Source organism: Eubalaena glacialis, chromosome 13 (genome assembly GCF_028564815.1).
Source record: "Eubalaena glacialis isolate mEubGla1 chromosome 13, mEubGla1.1.hap2.+ XY, whole genome shotgun sequence".
NCBI classification, from domain to species: Eukaryota; Metazoa; Chordata; class Mammalia; order Artiodactyla; family Balaenidae; genus Eubalaena; species Eubalaena glacialis.
Window position 1 is genome coordinate 3822574 of NC_083728.1, and position 17395 is coordinate 3839968.

At 42.5% G+C, this 17395-nt stretch overlaps 1 protein-coding gene and 1 long non-coding RNA gene across 2 annotated transcripts; one reads left to right on the forward strand and one right to left on the reverse strand.

Annotated features, from left to right (window-relative positions):
• The first annotated feature begins 4635 nt into the window (after positions 1–4635).
• LOC133103221 (uncharacterized) lies at positions 4636–11135 on the forward strand. Its single transcript, XR_009703226.1, has 3 exons — positions 4636–4770; positions 5598–5701; positions 11087–11135. It is a non-coding gene; the product is annotated as an uncharacterized LOC133103221 (long non-coding RNA).
• A 720-nt stretch (positions 11136–11855) lies between these two features.
• FAM217B (family with sequence similarity 217 member B) lies at positions 11856–17365 on the reverse strand. The gene is made up of 4 exons (XM_061208574.1): positions 17285–17365; positions 15595–15706; positions 15374–15459; positions 11856–13979 (listed from the first exon to the last, which is right to left on the reverse strand). Exon 4 carries the CDS (start codon positions 13973–13975, stop codon positions 12824–12826), a length of 1152 nt encoding a protein of 383 aa, XP_061064557.1. The 5' UTR covers positions 13976–13979; positions 15374–15459; positions 15595–15706; positions 17285–17365; the 3' UTR covers positions 11856–12823.
• Between the last annotated feature and the right edge of the window lie 30 nt (positions 17366–17395).

Here is a 17395-nt window from a genome sequence, read left to right on the forward strand (position 1 = left end):
TGAGGTGTTAAAGTTGCCCACTATTATTGTGTTACTGTTGATTTCCTCTTCTATAGCTGTTAGCAGTTGCCTTATATACTGAGGTGCTTCTATGTTGGCTGCATATATATTTATAATTGTTATATCTTCTTCTTGGATTGATGCCTTGATCATTATGTAGTGTCCTTCCTTGTCTCTTGTAACATTCTTTATTTAAAGTCTATTTTATCTGATATGAGTATTGCTACTCCAGCTTTCTTTTGATTTCCATCTGCATGGAATATCTTTTTCCATCCCCTCACTTTCAGTCTGTATGTGTCCCTAGGTCTGAAGTGGGTCTCTTGTAGACAGCATATATATGCATCTTGTTTTTGTATCCATTCAGCTAGCCTGTGTCTTTTGGTAGGAGCATTTAATCCATTCATGTTTAAGGTAATTATTGATATGTATATTCCTATTACCATTTTCTTAATTGTTTTGGGTTTGTTTTTGTAGGTCCTTTTCTTCTCTTGTGTTTCCCACTTAGAGAAGTTCCTTTAGCATTTGTTGTAGAGCTGGTTTGGTGGTGCTGAATTCTCTTAGCTTTTGCTTGTCTGTAAAGCTTTTGATTTCTCCATCGAATCTGAATGAGATCCTTGCCGGGTAGAGTAATCTTGGTTGTAGGTTCTTCCCTTTCATCACTTTAAATATGTCATGCCATTCCCTTCTGGCTTGTAGAGTTTCTGTTGAGAAATCAGCTGTTAACCTTATGGGAGTTTCCTTGTATGTTATTCGTCATTTTTCCCTTGCTGCTTTCAGTAATTTTCCTTTGTCTTTAATTTTTGCCAATTTGATTACTGTGTGTCTTGGCATGTTTCTCCTTGGGTTTATCCTACCTGGGACTCTCTGCACTTCCTGGTCTTGGGTGGCTATTTCCTTTCCCATGTTAGGGAAGTTTTCGACTATAATCTCTTCAGATATTTTCTCGGGTCCTTTCTCTCTCTCTTCTCCTTCTGGGACCCCTATAATTTGAATGTTGTTGCATTTAATGTTGTCCCAGAGGTCTCTTAGGCTGTCTTCATTTCTTTTTCATGTTTTTTTCTTTATTCTGTTCCACAGCAGTGAATTCCACCATTCTGTCTTCCGGGTCACTTATCCGTTCTTCTGCCTCAGTTATTCTGCTATTGATTCCTTCTAGTGTATTTTTCATTTCAGTTATTGTACTGTTCATCTCTGTTTGTTTGTTCTTCAGTTCTTCTAGGTCTTCATTAAACATTTCTTGCATCTTCTCGATCTTTGCCTCCATTGTTTTTCCGAGGTCCTGGATCATCTTCACTATCATTATTCTGAATTCTTTTTCTGGAAGGTTGCCTATCTCCACTTCATTTAGTTGTTTTTCTGGGGTTTTATCTTGTTCCTTCATCTGGTACATAGCCCTCTGTCTTTTCATCTTGTCTATCTTTCCGTGAATGTGGTTTTTGTTCCAAAGGCTGCAGGATTGTAGTTCTTCTTGCTTCTGCTGTCTGCCCTCTGGTGGATTAGGCAAACTAATCCCTGGCCTTTCTTGGTTTATCAGAGTGGGGTGGGCTGAGCCTTAGCCTTTAACCTCGTTAGCTACAAGCAGAATTCTTAGGGAGTGGAGGGAAATAAAACTGCCCCGGCCACACATACAGCAGACATGAGGCTGGGAATCTTGACCCCAGGAGATTAGGGCTCACTCAGGAAAGTGAAACCAGTGGCTCTGGGGAAGTAGGGGTTTAGTTTCTTTATTTTTTGTTTCCAAAAATCAATGCAATGCCAAGTGATCTCTTTCTGTAGCAGGGTATTTTAATGTTTATTTCCTTATAGTCTCTATCATTTGAAACCAAAGAACTGGAAAAGGAAAGGATAACTTTATCAAGGAAAAAAGAAAAAGTATACTTTTTACTTTCCAAAGCACTAACAATCTTTATCCCAACCGTGTCTCGAGGCTCTGGGGTTTATAGACTTTTTCTACCAAAATCTCTTTTACGCTTAGATGAATCTGGCTTTTTGAGTTTGGGATTAAAGGAAGAGGGAGGAGGGATGGGAAAGAGACTCCCTACGGGTGGGGTCTCTGTACCAACCTAGGGTCTTTGCATTAGAATTCTGAAAAAAAGACAAGTTGAGTTTCTACCATACCAATACTAAGGCTGCAATGACCAAGTTTAAAACAAAATCTGACATCCATTAGTCCTCATTACCTTAACCTATTACCTTGTTATCACATCACCTTGTTTAAAATAGTAAACAGTTTTTCAGCAGATGAAATAGAAGATAGGCTTTCTTGCCTTACCGTACATTCATAGCTCCACGGAGGCTGCTGCACATTTTAATTTGAATAGTTTATAATCTGAATCCAAATTAATAGTTTGTTATTGAAAAGAGTAACTAATGTAATTTTAAGATCTCTCTATTTCCTGTGCATAAAGAGAAGCATAACAATAATTATCAAATTTACAACCTTGCATTTATTTTCAAAGTGGATTTTTTTTTAATTAATTAATTTATTTATTTTTGGCTGTGTTGGGTCTTCGTTTCTGTGCGAGGGCTTTCTCCAGTTGCGGCGAGCGGGGGCCACTCTTCATCGCAGTGCGCAGGCCTCTCACTATCGCGGCCTCTCTTGTTGCGGAGCACAGGCTCCAGACGCGCAGGCTCAGTAGTTGTGGCTCCCGGGCCCAGTTGCTCCACGGCATGTGGGATCCTCCCAGACCAGGGCTCGAACCCGTGTCCCCTGCACCGGCAGGCAGACTCTCAACCACTGCGCCACCAGGGAAGCCCCTCAAAGTGGATATTTTGATTCCGTGTAAGTCTATTCAAAAACTTGATTAAGTTAGAGTCACTAATTCAGAATTTATAGATGAGGTAAACTAAACCATGTGGAATGTTCGTGAGAGATGCAGGTTGTACATCCCTAATGCTGGCGCTGAAAATGTTGATCAAGAAAGACAGTGTGTTGGCCTCCAGAGATCCGGAGAGGGGCTGGGGAATGCGAGTGAAGGGTTCCACTTTTATATTTGCTTTAAGTTGAAGAAAATTGGTATTTTAATATATTTAAAAACAACCAAATTTTCAACATCCTCAAACATTTAAAAGTAACTGAGCAAGAAGCCAGTTTCCCATATGGCAGTCCTTCTCAGTTAGGCTGTGACTCACTCGGCTGGTGACTCTGGGCTTCACCTGCCTCATGTCTTAGGTGAGTCAGAGCTGGAAGATGTCAAGTTTCTCTGTTCTGTGTATCCACGATTCCGGGGAAGACCGTCAGTGTTCCTGTGTTCTTAGAAGTGCAGTAATACCTTATGGCCACAAGGCGGCAGCTCCCAGCTCAATGTAAGCTGAAATGAAGAAAGTGATGGTGAGATAAAAGTTTCTTGATTAAAAGGAAGGTAAAGGTGAGAATTAATTATCTAGACTCTACATTTACACCTTGGGTGTTGAGGGGTGCCCAACCCACCTCAAGTTCTCAGTGTTTTTTATAATGATAAATGCATCATGAGTGCATCTAAGCAAGGATTTTGTCTTGAATTATCCCTGTCAATCAGGGTTCCTGCAATTGCCAGGCACTCACTGAGTTTCATTTTCAGGGTTGTTAGTCAAGACAACTGAAACACATTCATCTTCCATCTTTTCAAGGAAAAGCATGTTGCGTGGGAGGTTTCTACTGGCCCAGGAAGTGGTGAGTAGAGTCCTTAACTGAGAATAAAGAAGCAGTAGTTCATGACGTTCTAAAAAGAGACACCAACAGTTAGGACCAGACCCCTCAGCATTCCCCCAGAATGGCAGGACTGACCCTGTGGCCCGCAACCTGCACCACAGCCCAGTCTCCTGGTCCCAGCCCACCCACTGGTGAGGAGTCCAGGGGGATGGGTGTCAGCTGGCTTCCTTGGGCCTCATTTGCAGTGAGAGCTGATCCCTCCTTCCCTGCTGCAGATGGATGGGATGCTTTCTTTCCACTTAAGGAAATCAGTGAGTTGGATTTTTCCTGTGCATGGGACGGGAGCTTCCTGAGAATCATTGGTCAAGCACGAGGGTCACTGCAAGACGAGGCCCTGGCGTCCCATCCTGGCTTAGACTTCTGCTTGGCCAGTGGCTGGCTGGCCGAGCCCTGTGCCCAGCTGAGATGAAGGGCCCTGTGGTGGCCAACAGGACTCAGAGAAGAATAACGGAAAAGTGCCCATCACTTCCTCCGTTGAGTGTGGCGAGGAAACCGAATTTCTCCCGTGGGTCAAGTCAACATCGAAGAAGGGAATGGTCAGGTATGAGCCTTCTTCCTGCCCCCGCAGTGGGATGCTGCTGGTCGGGAGGGCGAGGACACCTCATATGCATAGAGGAGTCCAGAGTCGGACATTTGGACGCCTTCTTCACGGAGGTGAGCCAACCTAAGCCACCACCTGGAAACAGAGAAGAGGGAGGGAAGGAAGGTGTCCCAGTGGGACCCACAGCCATGCCCTCCTGTGCTGGTGGGAGCTAGAGAGAAGAGGGGAGAGTCTGTTTCTTCATAGTCAGGGGAAAAGCTTAACTTCTGAGAACAGTCTCCAAGGGACAAAACAAAAAACAACCCAAGGAAGGGCTGTGCTTCCAGAAATGGGGAAGTGGTTCCCACAAGCCTAGCCCTGCCTTGTAGAATGATCACCTTTCAACAAAACATAAAACAACAAGTGCCTGGAGCCTCTGGAGAGAGACAAAAGGCACAGAAACTAAAGGGAGCCAGGTGCCCGGAAAAGGATGGACAGACAGAGGATGGACAGACGGGCCGAGAGCCAGGTGTTCACGCAGGATCTGGGTACTGAGCGTGTGGGTGTTCCCTGCACAGTTTTTTCAACTTTTCTGTGTGTTCAAAATTTTTTACAATACAATATTGGTGAAAAAAATCACTGGAGTGAGTTTGACTCCAGCAGTAAAAAAAAAAAAAAAAAAAAAAAAAAAAAAAATCCAAGTTATTATTAAGTGTAGTTTTACTCCAATGTCAATATCATGTGTCTAGTTGTAGCCCAATATCTAACACATGTATGGGGGAACACATCTAACGTGTTAGATTTCATGCCAGAATAAAATAATTCATCACCTGTATTTCCTGATTTATTTTCAGTGACTCACAAATGTTTGTCTCCTATATGGGTGCTTTGTAGTCACATAGGTTGATCAGAAGTGGTCCCTTATGTTTTAGTATTTTGAGTCCGCCACCAAGAGCTGGCGAGAAAATTTCCTTTGAGAGATTTTAATCTCTTGCCCCTATTTGTTCAACTAATCATTGTAGATGAACAATTAGGGGGGGAAATGCTGCCAAATACAACAGATTGGAGTGTTTTTCGCTTTTTGCAAGTATTCTGATAGTAGAATCACCAAGCTCTTTCTTCAGTTGTTTATGTATGTAAATGTTTTTATGGGAAGAAGGGAGATAAAGATTTGAGGCTATTTACTTTGTCTTCCCACATAAACTGTCCTGTAGAGGTAAAAATATATGCTTCCTTTTTAAATATTTTCAGTTAAACTTGGTAGATCATTCATTTCATTATTGCAGAAGACCTCTTAGCAAAAAGCATTTCATTTCAGTATTTAGAAAATTGAACAACATAGGAAAAGGGCCAAGCCTTCCTTTTCTTTCTGTTTCCTTTATTAAGGTGGACATCTCCAGAGAGATGAGTTCAGAGGAAAACCGTGGTGACCCTACCAAACCTGGCCAAAATGTTGAATGAAGTATGTCAAAAAGTCAGCTGAAGGCAGGGTGAGTTCTCTACACCTGCAGTTTAAAAATAGAAGAGTGTAGATGTAAGAAAAACATACTCAAGGTGGATGTGTTCTGAGAAACCTCCACTCCTTCATACCCACCTGTGGCACAGGTCATCAGAGCCATGAAGCATGCAGGTTAGTGTCCTATTCTTTTTTTTTTTTTTTATTGAAGTATAGTTGATGTACAAGATTAATAAGTTACAGGTGATCCACAATTTTTAAAGATTATATTCCATTTATAGTTATTATAAAATATTGGCTATATTCCCTACATATATCCTTTTAGCTTATTTTATACATAACAGCTTGTACCTCTTAATCCCCTACCCTATATTGCCCCTCTCCCCACTGCTAACCACTTGATTGTTCTCTATATCTGTGAGTCGGCTTCTTTTTTGTTATAGTCACTAGTTTGTTATATTTCTTAGATTCCACATGTAAGTGATATCATTCAGTATTTGTCTTTCTCTGTCTGACTTATTTCACTTAGCATAATGCCCTTCAGGTCCATCCATGTTGTTGCAAAGGGCAAAATTTCCTCCTTTTTGATGGCTGAGTAGTGACCTATTCTTGTGGTAAACAGCCAGCTAAGTGCCTTTAAGCCCTGGAGGAAGTAGACAGAGGTAAGCAGAAGACTTTGTTAGTGGCCAAAGCACGAGAGGGGACTGGTCCAGCAGGTGAAATGCTGTCAAAGCAGCCACTTCAACCTTGCAGACTTTAAGTGCCATAAAGGCAGGTTTCTCAGACTTTAACCTCCAAAGATGTTGTTAAAACACAGACTCTGATTCTGGAAGCCAACGTTTACCTTTACCCTTGTGAGTGCCAACTTAAAAGAAATGCACAATGTGAGAGTCGTGAGTTAAGTTTTTTGGGGGCAAAATGAGGACTATAGCCTGGGAGACAGCATCTCAGATAGCTCTGAGAAACCGCTCCAAAGAGGTAGGGGGGAAGGTCAGTATAGATGTGATTTTGGTGAAGGGGGAGTACATGCGATCAAACACATATCTTTTTGCAGAAAGTTTCTGCTAGTCACGAGGAGCAGACGTCACCATGAAGGATTTTAGTGCTTTTCTAGATATGAGGAGATACAAGAAGTGGGCTCAAAATTGGATCCTGAAAATATCTAACTATCTGAAGACCTGTTTTGCCAGTTTTCCCCAGAGCACAGAGTGCCTCATCTCTGCTCTCCACCCTGAACTCCTTTCAGGGGGTGTCGAAGGTCAGCAGCTACAGCAACATGTGATTTAATCCTTGTAGAGGTAGATGGCAAGTGCCAATTTGTAGTTGACATGGGGAAGGAAAAATAATGTTCCCCCTACCCTCTAGCCTCTTGGCTGAGATCCCCTGTAATAAAAGACAGATTAACACGAGGAAAACCAACAGAAGTTGAATAACCTGTATGCTCCCTGTATACATGGGAGACACCCAGGAAAAGTGAGGCACTCCCAGAAATGGCCCAGCCGCCATAAATACCATCTCCAGCTAAAGACAAAAGATGTTGGATTTGGGAGAGCGAGTGAAAGGAAGTTGTCAGGAAAAGCACAGGAAACGAGAGTATAGTTGTTATGCAGGTTTAACTCCTGCCTTAATATAAGAGTTGATAAGGCTGATAAGAATTTCTAGATTTAGTTCATCCTCCTCTTCCAGGTACAGAGAGGAAGACACCCTTACAGATGGAGATTTCCCTTAACAATGTAAATGTCTTCTTAGAAAAGGGTAACGTCTCAGTTTTCAAAGCCTCTCCAGTGTCTGCTGTTTCTCAGAAATGATCAGCCTAAAAAAATCCTCATGCCAAAGAGGCATATTTTGTGGCGGCAAGTTCTGCCCCCCTTCACCCTCTTAGGGTTCTTTTTGGCTGGGCCTGACAGCTACGTTGACATGAGACAGATCAACAGGAGAAAAGCACACCAATTTATTTAACACGAGTCTTACAGGACCCAGGAGCCTTCATAAAGAATGAAGACCCAGAGAAATGGTGACACTAACTTGCTTTTATATTAGGTTGAACAAAGTGGGCAATTGTGGAAAAGTGATTACACGATGTGGAAGACTAGAGGAAGTTAAGAATCATTTGAACAAATAAAGTTTGTGTAGAGTTCTCTCGGTCTCAACTTCTCATCCCTGACGATGAAAAACGTTACTTTCCTCCTGCTCTAAGGAGCACATCTTTCATAGAGGAATTTAATTTTCTGCTTTTAAGAGAATGCAGAAAGGTAGGAGTGTTTTTCTTGTACTTGCTGTTTTTCAAGTGCCTTTAACTCAAAATCATCCAAATGCCAGAGCGACATGTTTTGGGGTGGTGTGTTCTGAACTCCTTCACCATTAGTGGGTCTGAAGTGGGGCTCACAATACGAGGAGCAAGGCATAAAATTGTGCTAGCTGAACGGAATTGAAAGTTAAATATGCATCATTAGTTTTCTCTAAAATATCATGCAAGCTGGGACGGTTATATGTACGACTATCCCATTTTTAAATTTCGATATATATTTTCCAGTGTTATCACAGTTAATTCCTTAAATACCAAATTGCTGAGGACAGAGATATACGAATGGTATTTTTTGAACAGGGTCCTTCTGAAGATATTTATAAACGAATGATTTATGTTCCTTCATGGAGCATTGTTTCTATGCTATAAATAGTGTTTTATGATATCAAAGTAATGATGCAAGGAGGCTTTTGGACTGAGGTGGTTTTAACCCCTTCTTCGCCTACCTAAGCAGACCAAACCCTAAGCGGAATATTTCCCGCAAATGCCTCAAGAGCAGGGAAAACAACCCAATCACCAACAGCCAATCAGGCTTTCCCAAATGGCACGACCACTTAAGCCACAGCCAATCAAATGATTCCCTTGCTTCTGCATCCTCTCTATAAAATTTTCCGCCCTCAGCTCCTGTCCGGGAAGTAGTGATGCTAACCTCTAAGGCTTTGGTGCTGCTCAATTTGAATTGATTTTTGCTCAAATCAATCCTTAAATCTTTCAAAGAGAAAAGTCTTAATCTTCTTGTGTCTGAAATCAAACAGTCCTCCCCACTCCCCATGTCTTTTTGATTACAAGAAAAATGTCTCCATTTGGTCAGAAGGCATTCACAGAACCGATTCAGTGCTGCCCGAAAAGGTTTAGTTGCCACCTTGTGGATAAGAAAAGAGCCGCATCCAAAGATAATCTACCATTTTCTGTACAAACAAATGATTTAAAATCTCCAGCATGGTTAACTTTCAAATTATCAAAAAATTATTTGTAAACCCCGTTAAAAACAAGACAGCAGGCCCCAAATGAGTCGCTTATGCTAAGCCCCACCTCACCAAACCGAGACTTAGTAACAGTTTCAGCTGTCCCCAAACGGAATCTTCAGCCCGTCTGTCGGAACAGCCTAGTCGGGACGCGTTCAGTCGCGCGCCTGGTCGCCCCCTGCCATCCTGGCCCCTAAAGGAAGGCGACCTTGACACAACCAATCTGCTTTTTGCTGGTATAGCTTTCTTGTCCGGCTCCCTTCTGCCTGTAGTTCCATTTCATACAGCCCCTCAGAGCCCCTTTCTAGCTGCTGCACTGGGTGCTGCTGATTCGTGAATCACAGAATAAAGTCAGCAAGATTTCAATTTACTCAGTGAACTTGCTTTTTTACACCCCAAAGTTATTTTTTTAAACTGCCACTATTTGGTAGACTCAAAAGAGGGCACCTCATTGTCAGAGTGAGTTTAGAAAGAGGAGCAGAAAATCTTTCAGAATGCTTACGCCAGTAGCTGCTCACAGCTGCCATCTCCTAACCGGGGGGCTTCCTCGAAAAGACACGGGGCTCATTTCTGGACGTGTCAGTTAACGTGCAATAGATTTCTATCACATGTTATGTCAATTTTACTGAATTTTCATCTGCTTCCCTACACCTTTGGGGGTAATAAAAGGAAGAGGGACCCAAGAAAGGTACAGCCAGGGATGCTCCTCAGATGCATCTAGTACTGTTGCCATGTATGCTGCTCAGTATTAAGAAAGGAATTGGAACAGAATTTCCCCCTCAAGCAGTTTTTTGAACTAATCAGGGAGAGAAATAAGACAAACTCTGAAATAAAACTGCATAAAAGGCAAATGAAAACCATACCAGAAAAATCCAGGCAATATTTTTCTAGTGTTTAATTGATCTCAAGGAAGGAAAAAGTCCAGATTCACAAAAACCTATGTGTATTGTTTTATTATATACAAAACCAAGCATACAATAAATACACAGCAAATAACATGCTGAATATTTTCAGGCCATTTTGAATGGTGTTCTGTACATGTACATGAATAAGTAATAAATACTGCTTCTCTATTACCTTGAAATACAGTACCACCAAGAGTTTTATATTTTTATTTTACTACTCACGTAAATGAGCATAAAGGAAAGAGGAAATAGATAATATTTAAACATGTAAGGTAGAAATTCTTCTTTCTGGAAACTAACCAAATAGGCCTAAGAACCACTACTAATCAATGATATCCTCTCCCCCATCTTTTCCATCATAGCCACCAATCCCACCCTATTCCGGTTAAGTTACAAACCTACAGCCAATTTAGTCATTAAAGATTTGAGAAACAGTCCCAACCTAAACAATTGTAGCTAATACTGATATATTTTTGTAATTCATTTTTGTACTTTTTTACAACTTTTTCCCCTGATCCTAAGCTTGAAGCAGTTCTTCTTACATTCTCTAAAGTTTGGGGGTTTTTTTTTGCTACCATTTATTTTATTTTATTGGATCATTTTAATTGGTTTAAATGCAACATGTATGTAAACAACTCCACAGAAATGAGAGGCACTTCTTAGAAATACAATGACTCATGTCACAAGATTCAATGGCTTCGATTTGATGAACTGAATGAGCTCCTGACTCAACTCTCCAATGTTGTCTGCTTGAATGGCAAGATCCTTATCTGCAGCATTTAGTGCATTAAGATATGGGCATCAGAAATCATAAAATTGTGCTTATGTTCCATAATGAACCTATATTCATTAGGAGCTCTGATCCAATCACAATAATGTTGGTTAAAATAAACTACCAACCCGAGGCAAAAAAGTAAACAAGTAAAGCCACTTTTTCAGGCTTTTAAAACTGCCTTAACATGTGACATTATAGCTATCCCCCCAAATTAAGCAACCAACTTCAAGTCAAAGAGCTAGGAACAAATGTAACATCCGAGGCGTTACCTCAACATTTCTTAATCAGCTCAGAAATACACGAGGCCGGGAAAGGTAAACTACGTCACCCTCACCCTCCAGATCTCTGAGGGTACCTGCACAGGTGCATTACTGGGAGAGGCGGCAGCTCAGCATAAACCCTGTAGGATTAATATCAGGAGTATATATGTGTATATATATGTGTGTAAATATATGTAATGTGCTTACAGAGATTTATCGAACCTGAATACTTCATAAAGAGCTGCATAAAAATCTAGCAGAGAAAGACTCATGAATTGGGTGCCGGCAGTGTATATAGGACTAACCCATCTGTACTCACAGGAGCAGGGCCGTCGAGGGACATGTGGGGTGCCACTCAGGAACCACAGAAAGGAAAAGTAAGACTAGCACTATGTTTTCAAAACACTATACTTAATACTGAGTACAAAAGTTATAGTATAATTGTGAACCATGGAAGTAATGCCTGCCAGATGTACATCGTTTGTTCATTTATAAAAGTGCATAAGATTTTATTGTAAGCAGTGCTTTCTCCAGTAGGGTGGTGTGAGAGAGAATATAAGAGGGACTCTGTAAATAAAAGTCTTAGAAGAAAAAAAATTACCATAAAAATTTTTGTCGTTTAATACGATTAAAATCAGATTTTAAAATGGCATCTTAATATTTCAACTTTGGCCTATTATTTTAATTATTTATAAATGCATCTTGTCTTTATGTTAACTTAAACAGTGCCTTGGATGACACTGAGTTACTGGGTGAAAAGTCTGCGAGTTAGTAAATATTTTCAGATGAAAAGTGCCAAGTTTTTCATTTGTCCCAAAGGTGAGAAAACAGAAACATATATGTAAAAAAACAAATAGAATAATCGTTTGAAGGGATAAAATCAGCTGCAGTCATTAAAACATACTGTATATCAAGAAGTAGTCAAGCAAAGGTTCTACAGATATTCACCATAATATCAAGAGAAATCTCTCAGCACAACCATAGGGACAAGTAGATGTGACTTAACAGCGGTTAAATAAGAAGCATTCAGGGGAGTCAGGAAGCCGCAGGGCCAGGTGAGGAGGTTAAGACATTCAGTAACTTGATCCGTGGTCCGCCCTCCAGCAAGATTATAAAGTCCTGCTCTCGCAAATGAAGACAGATCATCATTCTGATGCTTTTTCCCCGGCACCTCTTCAGAGAAGCCACACATGCCGGGGATTCTGGTGCCAACTGTTTCATTCTTCCTCCCATCACGTGCTAACAACCGTGCTCAGACCCGCCGACGTCCACTGGGACGAAGCCTGCACGCTATTTTAACTTCAGCTTAGAGAATATAGAAATGGACTTCGCCACCACCTCCGAATTGAAAAGGCCTTGATTTTTTTTAAACCCACGTCAGGGAAAGTGTTTGAAAGCACTAGATTCCACTGTCTGGAAGGAGCAGGCAGCTTAGTGATAAATGACTTTGCTCATAATAGCTGCTCCGTAACTCGAGGAAGAGCCGAAGCTTCCCCAGGAGTGAGATGCCCGGACCTTCTGCTTGAATAGTTTAGGATAAGGATGCAGAGAGCCCTACTTCAGACATTCAGGATTCTACACCGTTTGAAGCAGTATGCACTAGTTTACATACGCTGTACGTGGCCTGGCTGAGGTTTCAGAAGTTTAGTCCACTCTTCCCTTGGAGAGCTGTCGTTTTATTTCTTTATGTGGCACAGACCTTGGTTAATTTTTATCTGAAGGGCTCTCATTTGCCTAAGACTGTCAACGCAAAATATGGTTACTGAAAGACACCCTTCTTTGGAAACGACCCTGTTGTGGCTTGGGTGGGCGTGGCGTGGACTAAAGAACTGGTCAACCTCTTCAGTGTCAGTAATCCCAAAGTCTCTTAAAATTCACAGTATTGTAACCTTTGGAAGCGCTCTAATACTGAGGCACCTGCAGGTCCTTGCAATTCATCATCTCAGTTATGATTTGAATTTGTGTGTGTTTGGTTTTACTCCATTTGTTTTGAGCTTTTTCTCGCTGGATATAGTGGCTCGAGCACAATTATTTGCATTTCCCTTTTTCTTAAGACTTGCATGTGCTGGCGCTCTGGAGGCCTTGTAGGTGTCCGTGGAGTCCCCGATCACCGCTGGCTGCCTGGGAAAGCGAAGGTTCAGGCTGCTCTCGATCTTAGGGTCGCCGCCGTCCCCGCAGGACAGATGCCAGTGCTGCAGCTTGGAGCTCTTGTTGGATTTCTTTCTCTTCTCCTCTGTCTGCACGTCCAGGGTTTGCTTCTGAGAACACAGTCGGCTGCTACTCAGCACATCGAGGGGTTTGGTGGAAGCCTCACATGTGTAATAGGACGGATGGACGTCTTCGCGGTGCACGTCTTTCTTTCGTGAAGGGCCTGACTTTGGAGGCCCTTCCTGCTGAGGCCTGAACAGAGCGCTGGCAATCAGCTTGCTTCTCCCAGGGCTTTTCAGAGCCCCCGAGGTCCCAGGCGCAGTGGGAGGCCTCGCCTTGGCCCCCTTTCCTTTCTCGCACTGGACAGTCTGGATCTGTAGCCACTCGAGCTGGACAAGCCTGTCGACGTACTTCCCCAGCAGCCCCGCGGTTCTGGGCACGGCCTCTGTCCTGCGCTCAGAGTGCAGGAGCACAGCCATGTCCCGCAGGTCCCAGGAGTTACACGGGGCCGGGAGGAAGTCGGGGTAACAGTATTCGGGCTGGGTGGGACCCTGCCCTGGGTGCAGATCGAAGTGAACCGCATCAATCTCTTCGGCTCGAAGGTGAAGATCTGGAGGCGTGAGGGGAGAAGGGGGGACGGGGATTCTTTCTGAATCAGAGAGATCACTGGCACTGTCCTCCTCAGCATCTTCTTTGACAATTTTCATCGTCTGAAAGTCCAGAAACAACTTGTTCCCTGAGGACCCCCGACACCTGTAGCCAAGGGGACTCCTTTTGGGGTTTCCTTCCGGGGAAATGCTTTCCTTCAGTTTATCCTCAGTTGGTTGGGGGACACATCCTCCGAGACTGCTTTTCAGCTGGGACGAGACGTAGGGGACTTGGGATTTATTCTGCCTTTTTCTTGAATTCTTTGGACGTTGTACTTTATTCCAAGAGGGGCCTGCATTCATATTGCTGTGAGAAATAAACCTGCAATTCTTAGTCCATCTGACAAAAACTGGCCAGCCGATGACTGAACAAAGGAACCAAAAGAATCCCCTAGTGGTATATTTCAGCTATCACGAGGCATTAGAAAATGTGAGGCCTCTAACTCACAGAACAAGTTACAGGACAATTTTCCACTTGATACTCTACTTAGGAAACATCATAGCGTAGGTGCCAGAGTAAATGCATGGATTCTATTTTACATCAAACATTACCTTTTAAGAAAAACACTAACATTTCATAAAGTGCTTATATTATCATTTTAAACATTAGTTTGGAAAACATCTCTCATAGGACACTCAATCTGTTCTGCTAATGATGAGCAATGTTTAATAACACGAACAAGTAAAATCCACAGCTTTCTTTTATATACCTGTTTTCAATTAAATGTGAACAGGATGTAAAATACAAGTTTTACAGAACTTAATCACTGTTGGTGGTAATTCTGAGCTGACAAAAATCTTAAGGAAAAGTGTAGCATATACAACCTACACCTTAAACCAAAAGCTTATCAAAGTGTTTTCAAATAGAAAACACACTCAGGAAAACTGTTTAGAGGAATAGGAATAAAATCATACCTTTTAACACAATATGAATTTTAAAAATAGGTTTAATGCAATCCTTTGAATGGCGGGGAAGTAGACATTGTGAATAGCATGTGCATTACTAGCATGGCAACTGATTCTTCCTCTAATTTATTCTGAGGCAGGATCTCATATCAGAGGTGAAAATATTTTCTTTTTGACTTATTTACCAAGAACATAGCATTTTGCCAAGATGAATAATACTTCTCAGCAACATCAGTCTGGTGGGGTTAAAAAAATTGGGTGGTAAACATACTTTGTGGAAACCTCAGAGGTTCATTTGTTTGGTTTACATTCGTCTGTGTTTCCACCACACTAAGCAATTACTTGAAAATGTGTCACTTCTTAACAAATAAACACGTTGGAGGTTAAATCATTGCCAGTAACATAACACGTGCTCAATAAATGTTGACGAAATGGATAAAGGAATTGCCATTATTTAGAACTCATAGCCAATATTGTTAAAACTTTCATTTACCTCTAGCTGTCTGTGTGCATCCATAAAAGTTATCAGTATCCTTTTTATAGAAAAGGAAACTAACATAGACAGATGATTAAGGGGCTTACCCCAAATTGTGGATTCTGCTAAGAGTGCAAGAATTATGACCTCTGGAATTTTTACCAACTAGTAATGTTTAAAATCATTTCTGCCAGACAAGAAATATAAGTATATATTTCCTATCAACAGACATATTTTTTTCCCAACCACACATATCAATCTGGAGAACTGAGATAACGTGCCTTTTGCAAGACAAAGCAATTACATGACAAACTATTTACCTGCTTTTCTGATAAGATTTATTCACCCTATTCCCTTTCTTGAAAAAGTCACACGGCTGATCATCATCTAGGGTTTGATGGACTGTCTAAAAAACAGACACGTAGTTAATAAATACCCTGAACACACACACACCCACCCACCCACACACACACAAGAAACAAACAGGAAAAAGAAAAACAGAACAAATCTAAATAAGATTTTACTTCAAAGTTTACATCACCTTTGCTGTAGTGCTCAAAATATTCTTGCTCAGTCTGTTGGGAGATGATGGCAGCGGGGGAAGTAACTTCTTTATTCCTCTTATATTTGGAAAGGACTCCTTACCACCGGAACTAGAAGCAACAGAACAGTGTCGGCAAGTACTGACTGCAAACGGTCCTATCGCCAGTGTTGTGCTGGTTTTCACTTGTTTGTTCTTAAATATTCAAATTGTATAGAAAAACTGGTGGGAGAATATTGCCTTCTATTTACGGTTTAATCTTTTTTTGCTTGTTTGTTTTTCACAGTGGATATTAGATACAAGATCACACTACTACAAATGGATTCCCTCTCTCTGTCTCCCCATACCCACACATACACACACAAAATCTCCTTGGAAATAACATGCTGTGGAAATTTGTGGGGCTAATTAAGGTCGGGTGTTGCTCCAAAGTTCCCATGTCCATTCATTCATTCATTCGTTCGTTCTTTCAACAAATACTTACAGGAGTGCCTAGAAAACGGCAGGATTACACACATGTCCTGCTCTTGTGGCGCTTAAGCTCTACTGTGGAGGCTCCCTTTCAAGTCTCCTGCCTTCACTATCACATCAATCCACGAAAAGGTTATCAATATCTTCATACACATCACACGATGTTATCTCTTTGTGACATTTTGTTGATTTGTACCACCCAAGGTTGCTTTTCCCCTCTTATTTTGAGTGGCCTACTAAAAGTGCCCCATTTGAACATGAATACGTATTTCTTTCTTCCATAATATCCCCTGCCTCTGAAAAATGGAAGAGGTGGGATTATAGAAGATTTTTATTTCCTTCCTAAAACTTTGCTGTGTTATTTTTCAAAAGAAGCATGTGTGCCATTTTGGTCAGTGTACATATGATGGGAATAAAAAACACATGCGGGCCCTCACAATGAATGAATTATAGCATAATCAACGGCTTGATTCGTTTTGGACGTAGAAAACGTTCTTTACCAACCCTCCTCCAATTAGCCTGGTTTTATTGCTGCTTTGTCCCTCTGGACAGTAAGGAACCCTCTAGAACGCTCTCTAGAAAGTGCACTCCCATCTTCTCCACTTCACCTGGCAAGCTTTACACCCTAGGCTGTGCCGTTTTCTGCACCAAGTTAGATGACAGCCTGCAGGGTCCCTAAGGATGCAGAAAACAAGCTCCGGTTTCCCTGACGGTTCCGGCTCCCATCGGAACAAAGCTAGAAGTCTGAGATTCTGGCTCCAAAAATGCGTCCCAAGCGCCAGAGGCTGCTTGCTTAAGGGCAACCGCATACGTCACCCCAGGGTATGAACTCTTGCTTCCACATCTACCTCTCCTGCGCGGCGCCACGAGACAGCCGCAACCGCCCGCTCCCTACCCCCGGGGACGGTGCCGGGCGGCAAAGCATTGTGGGTGCCGTGGGGACAGGACGCTTCTCCTCTACGCAGCGAGGCTCCCTCGGTCTGGCCTATGGTCCAGGCTGCAGTGCAAACGTCCAAAGAGCTGGCTAGCCTCGAGGCTTAAAATCAGCCTGGGGACGAGCTCCTGGAAAGGCCGGGTTTTGCACGCCTCCCCCGCCCCCATTAACCCAGAAATCCGAGGACCAGCAGCATGCACGTTCCTGGTCCTCCGTTTGTGCAGAGGCGGATCTGTGATCGATCGGCGGGCGGGCCAGGCAGACGCGGACAGAGATTGATCAGACCTGTTTCGCGATCGCCGAGGACACGTGACGCGGCCGCCGGCCTTCCTTCCCGGGCCGGGGCGGGAGGCCGGACTGCGGCGCGCTGCTGCAGGCGCGGCGGCGGCGCTCGGG